The sequence below is a fragment of the Simochromis diagramma genome, unplaced genomic scaffold (genome assembly GCF_900408965.1).
Source record: "Simochromis diagramma unplaced genomic scaffold, fSimDia1.1 OVJJ01000618.1, whole genome shotgun sequence".
In the NCBI taxonomy this organism is placed as follows: domain Eukaryota; kingdom Metazoa; phylum Chordata; class Actinopteri; order Cichliformes; family Cichlidae; genus Simochromis; species Simochromis diagramma.
This window is the reverse complement of record NW_024387423.1, coordinates 786,181-806,739: the sequence shown is the minus strand read 5'-3', so window position 1 is coordinate 806,739 and position 20,559 is coordinate 786,181. Positions and strand designations below refer to the sequence as shown.

Here is a 20,559-nt window from a genome sequence, read left to right as displayed (position 1 = left end):
CCTGGTTTTTCACAAATTTATTTATACAGTAAAGTACACTCTGTCGCTGTCATCCGAAAATCTTACATTTCTTGCAGGTATAGATTGCGCATTAACATCCTAATGGCTCCTCATATAAATGCTGGTCAGTTGTTACTTTGCTCAGTGGTGACCTAACAGCTTCAGTGGTGATGTCATCGGACTCCGCTAGGATTTATTTTAAATAAGTAAAGAAACTACTCTTCATGGATAATGTCATTATTCATGGAGACACAATTTTTGATTAAAACTACTTTGGTTTTATTGTGAAGCTTAAGTGCTTTTTCCATATCATGCCTTCGCCATCTTGACTGTAGCTGCTTTGTTGTAATTGGTTGTTTCCTTTCCGGGAATCTGATGACGTAGTGAGCGTTCGAAAAAAATCGCGCGGCTCCGGGACGGTTCTGATGATTTCGAGGCCAGCCACTTTGTGGGTTCCACCCTCAGTCTGTGCAGCTGGAAACTCGGACCCGCTTTGCTTCCAGATGAAGCATACCATCCTCACTGCCAAACGCAGGTGTGAGCCCCTTCACCAGCCTGCCTAACGTCTCAGAAAGTTCCTGAAGTGTGTCTTGGCTTTCGGTGGTACATATTCTGTCCATGAGTTGTTTGGTGAGGTTGACACATTTCTTCCTCAGATATGACTTGCTCACTCGCTTGCGTGGTGGACTGTCACAGTCAGAGGTCACCTGTGTGTCTGCAAAGAAAGTTACACTAAGACAAATTTGCACTCCCTAAAATTTGAGGTAACAGGTTAATGATTGTGCGGGTAAGACAGTAACTTTTATGAAGTTCTTCTCTCATGTCGCAGATAAACCTTACCCTTGCAGGTTACTGGCTCACTGACTACCTCCGTGCCCCACTCGTCCACTGAGTCTGGGGTCATGGAGCAACACGTGGCATCCAGGTTAAGAAGCGGGTGTTCCCTGTATTTCAGGGATAACTGCTGCCACGTCCAGCCAGGGACCTTCTGGAAGACTGCACAGAAATGTTTGCATGGCAACTTGTACCGCCTCCAGTCATCACACTGACAGGAGGGCAAGCTGTCGTCTGAGCCAAATGTCAGTTCATAAGACTGGTCCTCCTGTGTCTCGCTCTTCACTCTGAACACACCGTCGCCTAGCTTGACCACATGTCCCTCAGAGAGAGAGCTGTCCATGCAGCTCGTGATGTGTTGAATGACGTCTGCGGGTCTGTCCCACAGGAAAGGAGGGACACTGGAGTCACACTGTCCGTATGACCTCACATTAGCTTCAATGTACCTGAAAGAGAAACATTATTTTTGCTGACATGACGTGCACACTGAAGACAAGCTTGTGCAAATGGAAAACTTACGTCCTCCGCAGTTCAGGGATGTACACATGTGTCACGATGTCCAGCATTTCAGATAAAGTCCGGTCCCTGTAGTCCTCCAGGTATTTGTGCTTGAACAATTTATTCTGGTGTTCAGTCTCATGGTTTGTGATGATGGCTATATTCAGTGTCTCTTCTTTGAAGGCAGACACCCATCTCTTAAACAAAGCAAGATATAGCGAGGGTTTGTTGTGGCGATAGAATTTCAGCTGTTTGAAGCCAGGCTGCTTTATCACCTGGCACAGGCTTAACTTAAAGATCACAAGTAACCCTTTCAACCTATATATGACCACTTAACCTTTTTAAAATGTATAGAACACTATCTATATTTTAATATCTACCACCATCTAGTGATGAGATTTTACTCACAGCAATTTTAAATAAGCCAAACTTTACTTTAAAGGGATATAATCTGGAAGGTAGTGGCTTGTGCTGTATTCTTCAGCATTAATGCGACTGTCACACATAAGCAAGTCACCCATGTTGCTGTGTTCAGGCCACCCAACCCCCCAACAGAGGCAGGCTTTTAAACTTGATGATTTATTTTGATGACATAATGTATCATAGTTGATGAAATCCCCAATTTGTTTTCTAATTTTATGTTAGTGTTTCACAAAATAGCAAACCTCTGTTCTTTGCAACTTCTTTTGTCCCATTTTCTTTCAAATGTCTCTGTGCAGGAGCTGCTTTTTTCTCAGATGCTTACCTTTGCTTTGGACAACCACGTGTCTGAAAACCAGCTCTGAAACGCAGGATTTTGTTCCCAGGTGTGGCTGGCCATCAGGGCCTTCACTGCCTCCTCGTACTGCTCTGTAGTGAGTGAGCTGGCTATCGCTTTCAGCTTTGTAAGAGCATCTCCTTTGTCAGCCACTCGATGCTCCTTCTGTATCCATTCGTCCCATGCCTTCTCCCTGTGAAAGTCACTGAGCAGCGCTTTGGTGCCTGCACAGAGGTAGAAAGAGACTGAATAGAGAGCACACTGATATATAATCATAACACCAACATGTATAAAAAGAGTAAAAATCCACAGTGATCACTTTGTTTTCATTTTAGCTCACCGTACCTTCAAACACAGACTCAACAGCTTGGATTTCGGCAGCGTTGCAATCGACCATAAAGCTTGCTGGCCTCCAGTCTGTGTTCCAACACTTGAACACTTCCAGACCCTCTTTGATGGCTTCTGTTGTTTCTTCTTGGAGTACCATCACTCCCACAACGGAGTAGCACATGTTAGTGCGGACGCACAAGAAGCACAGGGGCAGAGGGTAGCGGATTGTTCTGTAGGCGGCATCGAACACGCAGACATCTGCCCCATACAGGCGCAGCAGCCTCATCTGCCACAACGTTTGATGGCAGAAGAGGAAGGAGGCGTCCTCTGTACGGAGGCGCAGATGGAACTTGTCCTCAGGTGTAGCAGCACACCATTCTTCAAACAAGCCCTGCAACAAATACAATCTTTTTTTCTTTTTTATACGGACTAGTCACATGCTGGTGTTTTACCCAAACAGGAATGATAAAGGCGCCGCTCACCTCCAGGTTCACCTGATCGATTCTGTGCCGAGCCTGGTCCTTCACCTTAGCCATTATATTTCGGAGGTCCTTCTCTGAGGGGTAGTACCGGCGCCTGGACGCAGGGGGTGGGCTAGCTCCCTTGAAAAGCTCGGCTGTTACAAACTGAGCAAGATGACGCTTCAGCTCGCTGACCTTCCTCACACCCTGCTTTCTGAGCTCCACCACCTGCTGCTCCACTCTTGCGTCCACGGGCTCCTTTAAATATAGCACACTTGTAGTTTCACATGGAAACACAGATTTTTGTCCTTTGTGAGGAGACTGTTGTTCGTTACCATTTCTCCCATTGCGTGCCCAGCATGCGCACTTGGCTGTGTAACAACATAGCATGTTCCCCACACAACTGGATCTCTCTCCAAAGCCTCTTTCAGCATCTTGGAGGCTGCCTTCTTACTCCTCTCCCTGTCTTCTTCCAACTAACATGCATGCAGATAGAAATCAGAGTGGTGATCATGGAGAGAAACATGTGCCGAAACAAAATGATTTAGTCTGAGTCCTAAACTCGTACTCCATGCCTTTCTCCTTTAAATTCAGCTGTCTTTGCTTAAAGGTCACATTCCTGTAGGAGAGCCAACATTTCCACTTACCTTGAATTTAGGGAATGTTGCGATCTTGCTGATTGATATGGCTGCTGGGCATCCCACCTTTTTACTAGACTGCGAGTTTGATTTGTTCCTAACTAAAGTGTGGTCAATCATCTGTGGATTATGGGAAAGAAATCAGTTAAATAATGCATTCAATAATTCATGTCAAGATTAGCTAACTTGAGCAGAACATCTAAGCATACTCAAATCAAACACTGAGAAACAGGTGGAGTCGTGCGCCTTTCTTAGTAGCTGTGGTTCACTGCTGTCATTTAGAAGTGAACAGATTGATCCTAATATTGATAATATCCATGCCATCCAAGCCTATAGCATCTTAAAATGACAGTAGTTGATCCAAAGTGCTTTAGAGACAGGCACATCCAAGGTCTCCAGAAAGCCCCAATTTCAAAATAAATGAAAAACTAAAAGGTGTGTTTTGTTGTGGAAAAGTAAAAATCACACTGACTTATAGGCCATTAAATCGTGTTCAGAAATTGGACATTAATGATGATTCGTCTGATAAATCATGACGCAATGCTCTCCACTACATAAGCTGCCTTTTATAGGTTTAAAGTGTTGTCACTATTGGTCCTGTATTTACTTAGTATTGGATTGATACACAAATTTCAGTATCCCACAGCACTACTCCCAACTCGTCTACTCTGCGCGCCTTTTTCTCCAAGGCTGCAGCGTCATCGGTTGCCTAGCAGCGAAACAACCAATCCCTCGGCTCCTCGCATCACCAGCCAGCCTCTGTGTGTGTGTTGAACGTGCAGTGAAATCACCGTCTTTTTTGCCCTTTCCTCGGCATATCTCTGCTTCTGAGCTACGGCGAGGTCCTTGCCCTGATGGCAGACGAGCCTTTTAGAGCCCACAAACATAAATGGGACTCCGGTGAATTCAATGGCTGGCATCCCAGAGCCCCCAGCCCACTGCCAGTAGACGCGGTTTCCGGGCAAAGGATGCCAATCTGTGTGACAAATACAAGCACACGACCTGATAAGACCCCGGCGTTAACCGACACACTCACTACTGAACCATAGCAGGGAGCAGTGTTTACGGCTCTGCTGTCCAGCTAGCAGTCACTCTCCATTTCGTTACCTTTGTCATTATAATGGCGGCCCACGGAAAAGGTGATAAACTTAGTCTGAGACTCTTCCTCCAGTTCTTTAATAAAAGAGTCCAGATCGGTAGAGTTCTCAAACTGTCTCATGCTAATGTTTAACTTTTCATGCTCATACGGCTAACGGCGCTACGAGCAGTCACAGCGGAGAGTTTCCTTCTTCAAGTTAAATAGGGCGAGTTGCTGCTTTATGTGGAGGACATTCATCGGCTTAGTTTTTCTGCGATGTTTCGCTTTGAATCATCATTTAGCTTATCGTCCCTTGTGCAGATCCAATGTAGCACCAAGCAGCGCTATGGCATCAACGTTCCCAAATCCATCAATGACAGTAGCTCCTGAAGTCACGTGACGCGGCGCGTTTTAGTGACGGTTTCTGTGTTTTGACGAGTCCGTGCTAGCCGGAAGTTGCTCGGGTCTGCAGTCTGCATTCGTTGGCTGCTTGTCTTGTTTTGCTTCTTTGCCATGAATAAAAATAAGGGCCGCGGAGTAGCATGGGTGAAGCCGGCGGAGCCGTCCTTTCTTAAGAAGTTTAAGAACGATGTGGGGTACAAAGAGGGACCGAATGTCGACACTAAGGTAACTACGCGGTTGGGTTAGCCGTGCCAGTTAGCTGCACCGGGCCTACCAAACCATTATCTCTTTCAGTTGTGTGACAGCTACACTTTGCGACGTTTGTTTCTGAGCGCAGGCGCATGGTGTTCATATAAGGAAGAATAAATGCTCTGAATCATAATTCAACGGAGGGTCCCATTCACTGAATTGAGCAGTGAGGCCGCACGAGCTACAGCTGTTACTCCGGACCATCAGAGCAGTCTCGAACTGCGCTGCAGCGTTCAGCTGCGACTGCGCAGGCGTTCTACAACTGAATTTATGTATTCTACAACAGAAAGCCATGGCTTTTCATGAATGGGTTTGTTTTTTGTTTTATGAAGTTGTATTTAAAAAAAAAAACCCCACCAGGACTTGAATCATGACTCTGAAGTACAGGTTCCTGATTTTAGTTTGAGTGTCGGGCTGCTGATGAAATGATTATCACTGAAATAAGAAACTTCGGTACCGTCATTCACAGTGAATGCAGGATTTCAAAACACTTCTCACACAGGCTAACTGTCTGTTTGCTATCCTAGCGTCAGGTGATGCCAACACTGGATGACGACAGCGGCAGCGATCGAGAGGACGAGTTGCCCCAGGTCGTGGTCCTTAAAAGTGGAGACCTGACTGCAGAGGAGGTGAAGAAGATGAAGGATGAAATACAGGCTGGAGGCAGCTCAGAGAAAGGTGAGAGTCCAGTTCAATGATTTAATTACACCAGGAGTAAGAAAATATTTACATATGCATGCACTGTATACAGCATGTTAACATAAAACCCTGTGTTTGCAACCCTGCACATACATACCTCCGTCTGTTCCGCAGATGGTCAGCCTCCTGATGGTAAAATCCTTTTCAAGAAACCAGCCAAGCGCTCTTCCTCAGATAAATTCCAGGGCATCGGTGCTAGCTCCAGCAAAAAGAAGAAGAGCAGTGGAGGGGACAAGGAAAAGGAGGAGGAGGAGGAGGAGGAGAAAAAGGAGGCATCTGGAAAGAAAGTTAAAAATAACAGCCTCCTGTCATTTGGAGGGGATGAGGAGGAGGAGGACTGAATGGAAGTGGTGAGAGTAGGCTGTCAGGAAACAGGAACATTGTACTGAGTATAAGACATGGTTCAACCTGTCCATTCTTTTTAAAGGACAGTGCTACTGTTTTTGCATGTCATTCATGACATATAGATTCATACATTTTTAGTAAAGCATAAAAATCAGCTGGCACAAACTGAATTTATTCCGAGTCGTCTCCGTCTGACTACAGGGATGATTCTGATTCATTTAACAGTCTGAGCAGAAACAGTGAAGCTGAGGGGGAAAATGAACATGCATCAGAGAAGATGAGGTTATACTTTTGTTAGTGTAACTTTATCCTGCATCCATGTCAGGGTCAGAAACTACACAAGGACATTTATACAGTACTGTGTTACTGATAAGAGGGGAGTTGGTTCAGCTGCTGTGTGAAAGCCCACTCTGACATGTTAGCAGGACGTTTCCCTGGTTACAGCTACCAGACTGTGTTGACTCGTGTCACTTTGTAGAACTTGGGGTTTGCTCTTTTCCAGCCCCGTGACTTTGTCGTCTTAACATTTTAGTTTGCATGTTCTCGTGTGTGTTCTGTGAGGACAAATATGAACTGTTAAGGTGGTTTAGTTCTCAGGGGACTAAAGTCATGGCTGTGGGACAAGAATTCATATTTTCACACCTCAAAGTTTATAAATGTCTCAAACACAAGCAGAGAGATGTAAACCAGCTTCTGCTTGATTCTGGAGTTGATGAGTGAAGACACACATCACCGTATGGCTTTACCTCAGTGTAGCTCTTTCACACACCACAGGCAGGTAGTTGAAGCAGTGTCTCTGAACTGCACGGATTCTGAAACCAGCTCATCTACATGTTTTCAGGTGTAAATTTCTCCTGCGTTTGCGTCCATAAATAACCTGAACTGTGTGCTGTGCTATAGATCCAATCACTATTGTATAGCTGTGGTCATAGGACCAGGACTAATTAGTGGAAAATCAGTTGTACAGTGTGCCCCGCACCCCACCCTTCAAGCCCAGTGTAAATAATTGAAGCAGCAGCACGCAGAGAGCTTTTCTGTATCAAAGAATCAGTGCTAATGAATTCCAGCAGATTCGGTTTTCCTGAAATTTATTTGACTGCAGCTTTCCTTAATTATTTTTTGTTATACTTCTAATCAAAGTCACAGCGGGAGCTGCTTGTGAATTTTAATTTAGAAAAACCAATTAATTCAGCTGCAGGAGCCGCTCGGCAGTGCTCTCCACAAAGCAAATCCCAAAGAAAAATATAAGATCATCGGAAGCGGGTCTGCTCTCGCATTTAAAACACTGAGAGCTGCAGGGAGCTAAATTTGTCCAGCTTCAGTGGGGGTCTTTTTGTTTTTAAAGTATTACATGTAATGCGTCCCTTCATCAGACACAAACGAACATCAGCAGCTGATAAATGGATGTCATTAAATTCCAGGAGCAGCTAGTTTAATGGAAATTAAATTAATTTTGTGTGATTACAAATTAAATTGTCCCCATATGACAGCATTGTGAGTTCTTTCTTCAGGTTCCAAAGTGCTGCGGATCACTGTGTCACACTCTGAATCAGCCTGGATCTTTGTTGCTGTGTTTGAATCTTGTGTGTGCTGAGGTGTGTGCGTGTCTGGCAGCCGTACGCAGGGGCTCATTGTAGAATCTTAAATACAGTCAGTCATGCACTGAATGTATGAATATTTTCTAGCTTCGACTGCGGAGCTGAACAGTTCATGTAGAAACGATGCATTTGTGTCAATGCAGTTGTGATGTATCTTTTTTTTGGTGTGTGCATCAGTTTTCATTGTGTATTTTTTGACAGTGCTACAACTCCTGTGAACTTTTGATATAAAAATATTAAGAAATCTTTGTTGGTTGTTTTTACTGTCATGCGTTGCCTCATCAGTGCCACTTGTGTTCATGTCATGAATGAACAGATCTACACCTTCACTATTCTTCAGATGCCGATTGCCTAATTCTTCTTCCTCTCACGCCACCTGTCAAGCTTTGCACATGCATAGTTTCACTCCAGGACTGTCTAAGAGCAGCTTTGCACGATTACAGTTCAAAATATTTTTTAAAGTTTCCATTGTGTCTTAAAGCAGATTTGGTTCTTTTTTTTTTTTTTCCCCTGATTGGCTGCTTCTTGCAAAGAGGTTTTAACTGGTGGGTTGAGTTTCGAGTTTCTGGAGAGAGCTCCATAAGACATGTCCCTTCATTGGTCTCCAGCAGAGCCAAGAGAATCTAAAACAAACAAACAGTCAAGTCTAAACTGGACATAAATGCAGCTAATAAAATCGATGCTTACAACCTGTGAATTTTATACCTGCAAAAAAAATCTAAAGATTAACATTTTTGTTCATTTAAAGAAAAAAAAAAAAAAGTAAAGATGAGTTATTTCAACCTCTTTATTCAAAAAGGCATGTTTCATTCTCACACCTGCATCCAGATCATTACAATTGATGGAAGAACCTTTGACTTGGAAAAAAATCAAATAAAATCATTGCATCACATGATAGGACGCTGCGCTCGTGTTAGGCAGCAGCCTCCATCGTCCATGTAATAAATACACCCGCTGACATGCAGCTTTGGAAACACCTTTTTTTTTTTTTATTAAACTTTAAGGCCTGTGCTGTCCCTCTCCACACGGACTCTTGGAGCAGTGTTCTAACAAAACCTCATAAAAAAAAAAAAAAAGTCAACTTGTTATATTTGTAAGAAAATGAACATGGCAGATTTGAATCTAGGGAAAGTTTGGTTTACAGAAAGAAGTGCGCCAATTTAAAAGGAACATTCAGAGTGTAGAGCGGCTGTAACCCGCAGAGCCTCCTGCTGCTCCTGCCAGCTCAGATGATGGTTTTCTAAATTCAGGAGAGGACGAGCAGCGAACGCGTTTGATCCTGGTACCTGCGGAGGGAGACTCAGCCTGATATCTACAGAGTGCGGTGGGATACGTGACGGGGGATCAAAGGGAACGAGGCCTCGGGGACACCTTTTGACATGCAGACAGCAGGTACTGCAGACGAACAGCTGGGTGCATTACTGCTGCTGCTGATTTCTCTTCATTGTTTTCACTGAGAGCAGAGGAGACTTTCAAATGGCTACTTAACAACAACACTGGCACCAGCAGCAAAGCAAGCACATTTCTACTGACCTGAAGGTGGGACGGACCGCTCTGCGTTCTGCAGCGCTGATCCCTCCCACATTCGTTCATTTACTAATTACAGTCAGCTGATTAAAAACTGAAGGGTACAGATATGTTCGTGTCCACCTGCTGGGCTGCAGCTCAGCATTACCATTTCAGATAATGTAAACAGCCAGCTGATCACACAGATTGTAAACAAATCACTTTAAAGCAGAGCAGGTGCATCGTGGGAAATGTAGGTTCCAGTACCTCTGGAGTCTGAACAGGACTAGAGATTCGGGGTCAGATTTATCACAGGGCAAATTAGTCATCACAAAAATGTGCCAGCGGGAGAACAATTGTGCATGTGATCCAACACTGAGCTAACTCGTGAGCACAGATGCCAGCATCTTACTGAGCAGAGCACACGAGATAATATCCACTAACCTGAATAACATAATCACAGGGTAACATGTTGATTTCACATCAGTGAGAAGCAGCTGAAGGAGAAACATTAAGCTCTGATAATGAGGACGACCTCCTCTGGTAGAAACCGATGACGACTGTGGAGCAAGATCCAGAGAACCTCATAAACCTGACATCTCTGTGTGATGGTGGGCCTTTAGGATACACACAACAGCACAACGCAATTATTTACCAGGCTGCATGTTAGTGAAGAGTTACTGTGCCACCCTGTTTCCGTGTATGGACAGCCAGAACGATGACGACTGTCAGCCGCCTGCAAAACTCCATATTTACATTCAGTGACACGAGGAACAGGAACACGCTTCAGAGCTGACCGAATCACATTAATAAGTTTTGATGTGATACTACAGAGAAGTAAAAAGAAACAACAGAAGAGTCAGTAAAGTTAACCTTTGGCACCACACTCGCGGCTTTAAGCCATCCACCTGTGCCTTTAACTAAATTCTGCTTATGTGATTCGTTGAATTGCTCACGCCGCTAATTTTGTACTCTGAAGTAGAAAATCTTACACAAATGTGGGGAAAGGGGGGAAAACATGTCTTTGTGCCTCATGAAACACACGGAGCGACCTGCAGACGTGGCAGAAAAAGTTGGTAGGTGAGGGGGAAACTTTCCTCGAATTTTGAAATAAGTGATTGAAGCGAACAGCGGTGAGAGCAGAGGACGCCGATGTTTGACATGTGACAGTATATTAGAGAGTTGCCTTGAAAGCCTGAAATGTGGCCGTAAAGCTTGGGACAGCCGAGCCTGTGGTGCTCAAATTGTGACTTTGCTTGCTTTTAAAAGTAATTTAACCCTCTGCACCATCTTTGTTTACAACTGTGTTGATCTGGCATGCTGATAAAAGTTTTAATGCACTGTAGCAAGTGAGAATTAACCTAAAAATGAAGGCGTGCTGTCGGCGCAGCAGGATGATGTTAGATGAAAGCGTACTGTATCGGTCAGTCTGGGTTTCAGTGCTGACAGAGTTTCTGTATGTGTGTAAATGATGCGATGCATAGAGCAGCCCCAAGCAGAGTCCCCTGATGAGGGACGGCTAATCTCTCTTGCTCGGTCCGTCCTCACTCCCCAGCACGTTCAAGTACAAAAAGAAAAGTGAGTCAAAGGTCACAGTTCGTCAGGTTAAATCCAGCGTGGAGGAGGCTCTCAAACTCAAACCCACTCTCTCTCTCTCTTCCTCCTCGACCCCAGCATCAAGTCAAAGGTCGGCTCGGGTTCAGCGGGATCCTGGGCGATGCTTTCCCAGCCTGGGCTTCCAGGTGAGGATGCTCAAGATGATGGCGGGGGCGGGGCAGAGAACCTCTGCTGTTCCTTATTCAATCTCGATTGGTGGATTTTTTTCTCCTTTTCTTTCTTTTTTTTTTTTCTTCTTTTTTTTACTGCTTGATATTGTTGAGCTGTGTGTCAGATTCGTTTTCCTCCCTCCTTCCACAGTCTGCCTCTGTAGGTGGTGGACCTTCTATAAAGATTTCTTGGTGAGTTTCTTGCCCTTCTTCAGGGACAGCTTGTTCTTGACATATCCCCGCTTCCTCTTGGCCGTCTGTAAACAGAAGAAAATGACACGTTCAAGTAGAAATGTATGATTTTGTGCGCAAGTTTGGCTAAAATCTCCAAAACAGCGGTGAGCTGGAATGGATGTGGGGACCTTTTTAGAGGTGTACTTCTGCCTGTTGGTGTCAGTGCTGCGCAGCTTGTGCTCCACCCGGTCTCTGTTCTCCAGCTTCTTGACCTTATAAATCCTGACCAGCCAGTGCTCTGAAGTGAACGCCTCCTCCAGGTGCTTCAGCTTGATGTCCTTGTTGCCGATCTCGGCGTTGCGTGTCCGGTCGAAGCCCGGGGGCGTCCTGAAGTCCAACTGAAGAAGAAACAAAAGCATAACCTAAACGAAAAAAACACAGACTAGTTCCTGCGAAGTAGAAAAAGCTCCTTGACGATGACATACCTGCATCTCTCCAAAGCGGTAGTAAGACATTTTGTACATAAGGCAGTTGAGCAGGGTGGGGGAGCCTGCTTTGTCCACTCTGAACTCTCCTTGGGGGGTAAAATAATCACTTTCCTGGGGTGAGCCGTGACAAAAGGTGGAGAAAGAAAATAAATTAAAGAAAAGAACGAACACGTGTTCATATGTAACCAGAGAGTGCGAGATGGTTCCCTCACCCTGATGTCCCTGGGGTGCTCCCCCTCTGCGATGCGCACCATCCACAGGAACTTGTTGATGTCATCACCTGAGTAGCCAATCACCCCTCCGAAGATGATCAGGACATAGTCGACATCCAGCGACCTCATGATTTCATAGGCTGCAGTCTCATTGGACGACATGGCTTTGCCCACCTGTTAAGGCACAAACACACCGCAGGTTAGAAATATCACACTTAAGCTGCCTCACAGACCATTTACACTCATTAATCTAACACGTCTTTGGACTGTGGGAGCAAGCTGGACTCCACATGCAACACAGAGCAGCCATGCTTAAGTTTAGGTAAGGAAGATAGATAGAAGCTGCACAGATACAACCCCTGAGAGCAAACTATGCATTTTTCTCAGAATGTCACAGCTTTGAGATTAATGTCAGAATTCTCTGAGAAAAGTCGGAAAAACTCCAAAAGACGCCCGACCTATAGAAACCATTTGTTGGCAAGCACAGCAGTAAAATGATTCTTGTAGTTGGTCAGTGGGTTTGCACATATCTCAGGAGGGATTTTGTTCCACTCCTTCATTTTAGATTTCTGGGTTGCTGCTTGGAAACTCGAAGCTTCAGCCTCCTCCACAAATAAGACTAAGGTTTAAAGACCGGCTAGGCCACTAAATGTGCTGCTTCTTTAACCACTCCTTTGCTGCCTTGACGCCATATTTTGGGTCATTGTCATGCTTGAAGACTGCTTTTTGGGACATACTCAGCATTTCCATTCCTCCAAAACACGATGGGTCGAGTTGATGTTTCATGTTCCCACAGCACGCCCTGCGAGCGCTGCAGGGTTTCATTCCATTATGGTGTAGTGTGTTACCAGTGGTGTTCTTACCGACTATGGTCCCATCTGCCTTCGTATCATTAACAAGCTCCTCCTGTGTAGTTTTGATCTGATTCACCGCATTTCTCATGATCATCCTCACCCCACGAGGCAAGATCTTGAACAAAGCTCCAGACTGAGGACGATTGATGCTCATGTAATATTTCTGAACAACTGCACCAACAGTCACCTGCTCATAAAGCTTCTTGTTGATGGTATTGTAGCTCATTCTAGACTCCTGCAGGTCTACAATCTTATTCCTGACCTCCTTTGATAGCTCTTTGCTCTTACGACGGTGGAGGAGAGGTTGGAATGGAAGAAACAGACTCCTGATTTCAACATGATACGCATATCACGTGTTGTAGAGAATCAAAACCCAGATTTCACTCAATGAGATGCAAATCAATTTATAACATTTATTTCATGTTTTTCTTTCCAAGATTTCTGGCTAATATTCTGTCTCTCTCCATAAAAATCTAAACTACCATCATTTATTTGTGAGCAAACCTGCAAATTCACCAGGGGGTCAAATCATCAGTTCCCCCACTGTAACTTAATGTTTGCAGCTTATGTAAAATACAAAAGGGAAAAAAACCAAACATTTTAAACCTAAAATAATTGGTCTTTTCTTCTGGTGGTTGGTTTAGGCGCTTGAATTATTCAGCAACAACCCAGCAGCTGTGTGGAAATGATAGCAGAGTTCACAACCCAGAGTGACCTCGAGTGGAAATACTCTGGATTTTGGTCAGTAGACAGCAGGGCTGTGAAACCTCAACTGCTCTTACTGAATAATAAATAAGCAAGTGATAAAAGCTTCATGCACTACAGGTCCCTCATGGGCTGTTGTTGAGGAAAAGATGTTGTTGTTCCTTGTTTTTCACAGCAGAGCTCGCTCTGGGCATCAAACGCCCATGCTGTATAGCTTCATACTCGTACTTGTTCATCTTGTAATACAGATCATTTAAGGTCTGCTTTTATTATTAAAAAAAAATAATAGTTGTGTGTCTGTGCTCTGGAACACATTGATGCGATCCACACAGTCAGCTATTTAAATGGTTTGAACTTATTGATAAGAAACAACTTATAACTAACCCATTTCCAGTTAGAGAAACTGTTAGGTGACTTAGGTTTTAGGTAACTGACTCAAGGAGTAAGTCGGGTTTTGCTGCTTTGATTTAAATCTCCGTTCTCAGTGCGTCTTTGTAGTGGTGCAGCACTGAATCTATGGAGTGCCTCTTTCACATGTACAGTATTAAGCTCTCTTAGGGTTTTGCAGTGCAGTGAAATGATGCAGTTGTGTCCACTTGGTGGTGTCATACACCAAGACAACACATCAATACTCAGGGCGCTACACGAGGGCTGACAAACATCGACCAGAAGTTGTGTAACTAAGCAACCATCAGCAAAAGAAGGGTAAGAGAAAAGCAGTCGGAAATACACGAGTAAAACAAGACAAGGCAGTGAACGCATTTCTGACAACACTCCTCTACAAACACACGACCAAGCAGAAGTGTAAACTCTGGGAATGACCCTTCAACCCGGATTAGAATTTCCTGGCAATCATTTCATGGCTCAGACTTAAAAGGGTAAACTCAAACCAGCTTTTCCAAACCTGGGACAGGAGATAAAGGGGAACGGGCAGATCAGCTCTCACCAGTGCTATATGACTGTTGTTCCATGTGTTGTTGTCAACCAGCGTGGTCCTGTTGGCCATGCCTGCTATCTGGTAGCCGTAGTCCCACCACGACATCACTCTGGCGTGCTCGTCCGTGTTCTGCCTCAGCCAATAGTAGGCCTCCCTGAAATCGTCCAGGATGTTGCGAGAGCTGTTGGGGACAGTTGCAGATGTGTTAATACTCCTGTGACGTTGGGCCTAAGCAAATGCGTTTCCAGCTGATTACATTTATTTTATAACTTAATTAAATGAGCTTTGCCTGATCCGTAATTGAGAATAATGCTTATTGATCGTATGCAGGGCTTGTTGTGGCCCATTAATCCTGTCTGATACTAGTGCTTTTAGCTTCTTTCCCTTTAAGAACTCTTCTGATTGGCTGCCCCTTGAAAACAGCAGGTACATGCTCACACTCAGAGCCATGGACTCAAGATAAACATGTTAGGGACATGATGCAGGACCACATGTAGAAAACAAACTCGGTGGTTATTAGCCTGAGCTTTCAGCTCACAGGGGTTACTGGTATATACACCAGCTACAATTATTTGAAACCTTGGCCATGTTTAATATGAATTCAATTAAATTTTATTGACAACAGTTGCCTCAAGGCACTTTATATTTTAAGGTAAGAACTCTAAAATAATAATGAGCGTCCATCACTGTAACAGCATCTACTCTGTCAGGAAATAAGTACACGCTGGATGGGTCCCTCTTTAAAATCTTTGCCTCAGGAACCAGAATGTGCCTGACAGTTTGTTTGACGGCAGTCTGTTGTGCAGCACACTCTGCTACAGCGTTTTCTGATATCTGCAGAGAGGAGTGGCAGCATGGAGCCGCTGAGCAAGGAGCTTTGGTGCGGATTAAGACCGCCTCTATTCATTTAAAGCCTGAAGTGAACAGTTTCAGCAAACAGAACTTTAAAAAAAAAAAAAAAAAAAAAAAAAAAAAAAAACACAGCACATCTGGTAGGTAGCATCATGTGGAGCCAAATGTTGTAATCCACTTAAGCCCACAGAACTGAAAGACACAAAATAGAGAGTAACCTCACTGAAACTATGATGACAGCGTGGTCTGTGTAGAGAAGCTGCTGTTGGATTTTTAAATGTCACTGCTGTAAGAGGTGCAAACCGTGCTCGTACATTAGAGTGAGGGTAGAAATGTCAGGGGCAGATCTCTAAATGCACAGTTACAGCATGGAGGGGAAAAAAATATGTAATTTCAGTGGACTGACCCTTTATAGAGGGGCCAACTGTACAAGGATACTCTCAGCTCTGTTGTAAACAGCTCAAACACAGAGAATAGTTCCTCCAATCACAGAGGTCCTGCTAAACCAGAGTCCTTACCCATCGTGGTTGTACGATGCCAGCACCACACTGGGGCTGGAGTAGGCGTTGCTGGTGACCCAGGTGCAGTGGACGGCAAACATCATGAGCAGCATCAGCATCAGCATGGTGACTATGGACTTGATGTTGGGGCCGAGGCCCTCCTCCGCCTTCTCTTGCTCCGACACGTGTTTGCGTACTTTCCCAGCCTGCCGGGGAGAAGCCGAGGTAAAGGTTACTGAAACTCCATCAGGACATGTCCGCTGTCCAAACAAGCTGCTAATGTACTAGAGGGTTATTTAATAGTCCTCGCAGAGAATTCTCAGGCAGACAATTAACTGTTGTTGCGCTTTTATAGTGTGACATTTAACAGCACCCTTCAGCAGACCTGTGATGCATTATTCCCCACGTATCGATTTGGAGGAAAAGCAGCAGAAGGATGAGGAAAACATTGGACGTGAGTTCTCTTTGTTTCTCCTGAAAGGTTAAAAGGGGGAAGAGGAGCGTAACAGCTACAAACTGCAGTGTTGTCACTTCAAACTTTTTATGATAAATGTTTCCCGTAAACTTTTACCCTCTGATCCATCCAGCAAGTGGTGCACACACAGGGACTAGGACAGAACTTGTTTTGGGGTTTTTTTAAATGGTGATTTATTCTGCTCCTATTTTCATGCCTCATATCTGACTCAAGCTTTGAACTCTAAAACGAGCAAGGTCACACGACAATTAAAAGACTCATGATCATTTCCAGCTCTTTAGTTTGATTCTCTGCATCATACACAATCCAAAATAATCCTTATTTCCACTACACCACTGTTCATCCCACTCTGAAGCATTTAGTTCACGTTTAAAAAATATATTTAATCTTAGCACAATGACTCCAACAGAGGTTAAAAATCAAGCTGTGCATTTGATTAAAAACTTGAACCACTACTTTTAGCCACTTCAGAGTGTAGCGCAGCTCATGGCAGCCTTGGATTTTAGCGGCTCATTTCCACACCCAGCTAGAATGAATACGCGTTAGCATTCATTTTCCTTTTCACTAGTTTGATTTGAACAAATTCCTGGAAAAAAAAATGTATTTCTTTAAAAGCTTTCACTATGTGCAACATCTAGTTAGTAGCCAGATGTGTTGTCTACTATTAAATATAGAGTTTACAGAACCGTTTCCACCCGACAAAACTTGCAGCTTCACAGCTTCATCGCCTGTAAGTGTTAAAGTTTCTCTGCATAATTTTTAAGACTCGTTGTTATAAATGACTCCAGATGTTGCAGTGAACTGCAGTCATGATCACACTGACACAGATGCTGCATGGTGGATTATAATATATTTGACTCTGTGGTGCTGGCTGACATGTGACACTACAATCATGTCCACCTATTGATGGAATGCCATTTCATTCCTGCGTAGTACATTTAAACAAAACAATGACTGCAAAGTCTGTAAAAAATATTTTGTGCAGGGAACACACGATGACCCCTGACCTTGTCATAGAGGTTGCCGGCATTCTTCCTGTCGTCCTCGTCGCTGCTGTCCTCTGCAGGTGGGCTCTGCCTTTTCATGTCATCGCCCAGGTAGTGTTCAAAGACGCTGGAGAAGGCAATGGCTGACAGCATGCACACCACCGGAGTCAGAGTCAGCATCAAGCGCACCATCACGCCGGCAAAATACACGGCACTGATAGCATACAAGGCCACTGTGACGAGAAGCAGAGAGACACAAGGAGGTCAGAGGTGACCGCAACGCAACAATCCAAACTTGACGAGTTTCATTAAGTTTTGCATTCAACTATGTTTAGTCTCTTTAATGGGACCAAGTCACTTTACATCTGCAATGCATTTGCTGTTTGATAGCCACTTAAATGGCTGCACTTCTTTTCTGTGTTTATTACAGGGTAAACCTCACTAATAGGTGGAAAGGAGGTCAAAAGAGGGGGGTGGGAGGAAGAACAGCAAGATGAGAAGAAACAGAACAGCAGAAAGACCAGTACAGCACAAAATCAAACACAAAGCCAAATGTGCATGTGTGGCTTTATTCATGGAGTGAAAGATCAAAGCCTATCTGTGGAGTGATTAGGAGGGAACAGGTAGAGAGCAACAAAAAAAAAAAACTGCCAAGGGAGAGAGGAGCAGCGAAACAAGTAAACAACAAAGTGGTGCAAGGAAGAAAGTGCAATAACCAGCCGGAGGAGAAAGATGGACTTCAAACTGGTAGGAAGGTCTCTAACCCGATGTTTTATGTTTCCATATCAGCAACAGAGATTTCATTCTTCTCAACCAGGAACAAAAACTATGATATAAGCAAGAGGCTGGTGTTGTGAGTTTCAATGCTAAAACAGTTAAATTAGCACCTCTGAGAGAGTCCGTCACAAATAATGCACTTTGTACGGTCAATGAAAAAATTATTTGAACCTCAGCTGATTTTGTCTATAATTTCAATGGTCTGTTTATTTGAACAGTGAGAGACAGAACAATAATTAAAATAAAATAAAAAAAACACAGGAAAATGCATTTCAAAAAATGTATAAATTTGCATTTTCATGAATGAAATAAGTATTTGATCCCCATCAATCAGCAAGATTTCTGGCTCCCAGGTATATTTTATCCAGGTAACGAGCTGACATTGGGAGCCTTCTCAAGAAGCAATCAATCCATCAGATTCCAAACTCTGCACCATAGCCAGGACCAAAGAGCTTTCAAAGGATGTCAGGGACAAGACTGTGGACCTACACAAGGCTGGAATGGGCTACAAGACCATCGCCAAGCAGCTGGGGGACAAGGTGACGACAGTTGGTGCGATTATTCGCAAATGGAAGAACCATAAAATGACTGCCAATCTCCCCTGGTCCAGAGCTCCACACAAGATCTCACCTTGTCGATAATGAGAACTGTGTGGAACCAACCCAGAACTACTCGGGAGGAACTTGTCAATGATCTCAAGGCAGCTAAGACCACAGTCACCATGAAAACAGTTGTAACACACTAAACCACGAAGGACTGAAATCCTGCAGTCCCTCTGCACAAGAAAGCACATGTACGTTTGAAGATTGCCACTGAACACCTCAATGGTTCAGAGGAGGACTGGGTGAAGAGTTGTGGTCAGATGAGACCAAATCGAGCTATTTGGCATCAACTCAACTCGCCGTGTTTGGAGGAAGAAAAATACTGCCCATGACTCCAAGGACAGCATCCCCACCAACAATAGATCCACCAACCATTCGATTGGTAGATGACCTGCGTCTACCACCTGAGTCACAGCTGCCCCCTCAGTCAGGCAGATTTTTGCTTTAGTGGATTGAATTGTCTGTGCTTCTCATGCAATGTTCCTTCTCTTCCTAATGAACTTCACTGTCATTCCAAAACTTTCAAAACTTACATTTAACTACTGATTTTATCTATTGTTCTGATTTTATCCGTTTTGATTTTATATACTGTTTTGTTTGTTTGTTAATTAGTTAGTTTGTTTGCTTGTTTTAATCAATTTTAAATCATGCTTTTTATTTGTTTTCGTTTCTAATGTCTCTGTAAAGCACTTTGAATCACCTTGTTGTTGAATTGTGCTATACAAATAAACTTGCCTTGCCTTCCCTTACCTGCCAAATTTTCATCCAATCAGCATTGGACTCATAGATATCCTCCTGGGAAGCAGACTATTCATTTATGTCCTCTGTAATAGTCTGTGATGTAATAAATAGAGGACAACTTCATTGATATCTGGTGTGTTTGGGTGGCCTCTGTTATCTCCAGAGAGGCAGGAAATCACAAAAAGAGTTCAATGGGAAGATTCTTTTTTCATCTGTTCTCAGGAGGATACGATTGCTGTTAAGGCAAGTGCTGAAATCCCAGCCTCTTTGTGCAGTCACAGAGCTGTGCGAGCAGACGCCAACACAAGACCACAGTCTGCATAAACTCAAGACCTTTTGTACAAACGAGTTACTGCTGGTCAATGGCACTGATCTCTCCTAGTGTGACAGCTAACCTTGAAATACTGCAGAATCATATCTCTATCTATATATATATATATATACACACACACACACACAGGGTGGGGCCATTTATATGGATACACCGTAATAACATGGGAATGGTTGGTGATATTAAAGTCCTGTTTGTGGCACATTAGTATATGTGACCCGGTTACTGCGTTCACCAGATATCAACACAATTTCGATCCACTCCTCACGTGTTAACCTCTTCGACATGTCAGTGGCTGTGACCAAAGAGAAACTTTTAAATAACTCATGAAAGAATAACGTTACATTGAAACCAAGCACACCATTGTTTTTCTTGTGACATTACCAACAAGTTTGATGTGTCACATGGCCCTCTTCCTATTGAAAAAACAAAAGTTGTATCCAAGATGGCCGACTTCTAAATGGCCACCATGGTCACCACCCATCTTGAGGAGTTTGCCCCCTCACATATACTAATGTGCCACAAACAGGACTTTAATATCACCAACCATTCCCATGTTATTACGGTGTATCCATATAAATGGCCCACCCTGTATATCTATCTCTCTATACATCTATACATATATATATCTATATGTATCCATCTCTGCATAAATACTTCAGGTTCCTGGATGGATTGTCAGACTTTGGGACCCCGCTGGGTTCTGAAAGGTGTTTGTTGACACGATGAACAAACAAGAAAAATAAATGAATCCAAAGAGATAA

General features: G+C 43.8%; 3 protein-coding genes across 4 annotated transcripts in view; 1 reads left to right on the top strand and 2 right to left on the bottom strand.

The window, feature by feature from the left end:
* Positions 1-2: 2 nt before the first annotated feature.
* Positions 3-4,764, bottom strand: si:dkey-31c13.1 (uncharacterized protein LOC100002197 homolog). The gene is made up of 10 exons (XM_040013082.1): positions 4,626-4,764; positions 4,310-4,494; positions 3,528-3,638; positions 3,216-3,356; positions 2,902-3,138; positions 2,435-2,810; positions 2,078-2,313; positions 1,354-1,529; positions 841-1,280; positions 3-715 (listed from the first exon to the last, which is right to left on the bottom strand). Exons 1-10 carry the CDS (start codon positions 4,735-4,737, stop codon positions 462-464), a joined length of 2,268 nt encoding a protein of 755 aa, XP_039869016.1. The 5' UTR covers positions 4,738-4,764; the 3' UTR covers positions 3-461.
* Positions 4,765-5,077: 313 nt separating this feature from the next.
* Positions 5,078-8,137, top strand: kiaa1143 (KIAA1143 ortholog). Of its 2 annotated transcripts, none has more exons than XM_040013087.1 (3): positions 5,078-5,223; positions 5,775-5,925; positions 6,061-8,137. In XM_040013087.1, exons 1-3 carry the CDS (start codon positions 5,110-5,112, stop codon positions 6,285-6,287), a joined length of 492 nt encoding a protein of 163 aa, XP_039869021.1. In that variant the 5' UTR covers positions 5,078-5,109; the 3' UTR covers positions 6,288-8,137. The 2 variants fall into 2 exon arrangements, with proteins under 2 accessions (XP_039869021.1, XP_039869023.1); XM_040013089.1 differs by lacking the exon at positions 5,078-5,223 and adding an exon at positions 5,415-5,557.
* Positions 8,138-8,662: 525 nt separating this feature from the next.
* The window catches only part of LOC120722195 (dolichyl-diphosphooligosaccharide--protein glycosyltransferase subunit STT3B-like), a 77,693-nt gene continuing 65,796 nt past the window's right edge, over positions 8,663-20,559 (bottom strand). Inside the window, exons 10-16 of the mRNA XM_040013081.1 lie at positions 17,366-17,577; positions 15,902-16,089; positions 14,541-14,712; positions 12,036-12,209; positions 11,821-11,934; positions 11,524-11,733; positions 8,663-11,418 (exon numbers count right to left, since the gene is read on the bottom strand). Coding sequence (XP_039869015.1) covers positions 11,338-11,418; positions 11,524-11,733; positions 11,821-11,934; positions 12,036-12,209; positions 14,541-14,712; positions 15,902-16,089; positions 17,366-17,577 — 1,151 coding nt within the window. The 3' untranslated portion in view covers positions 8,663-11,337. The remainder of the gene's footprint in view (positions 11,419-11,523; positions 11,734-11,820; positions 11,935-12,035; positions 12,210-14,540; positions 14,713-15,901; positions 16,090-17,365; positions 17,578-20,559) is intronic.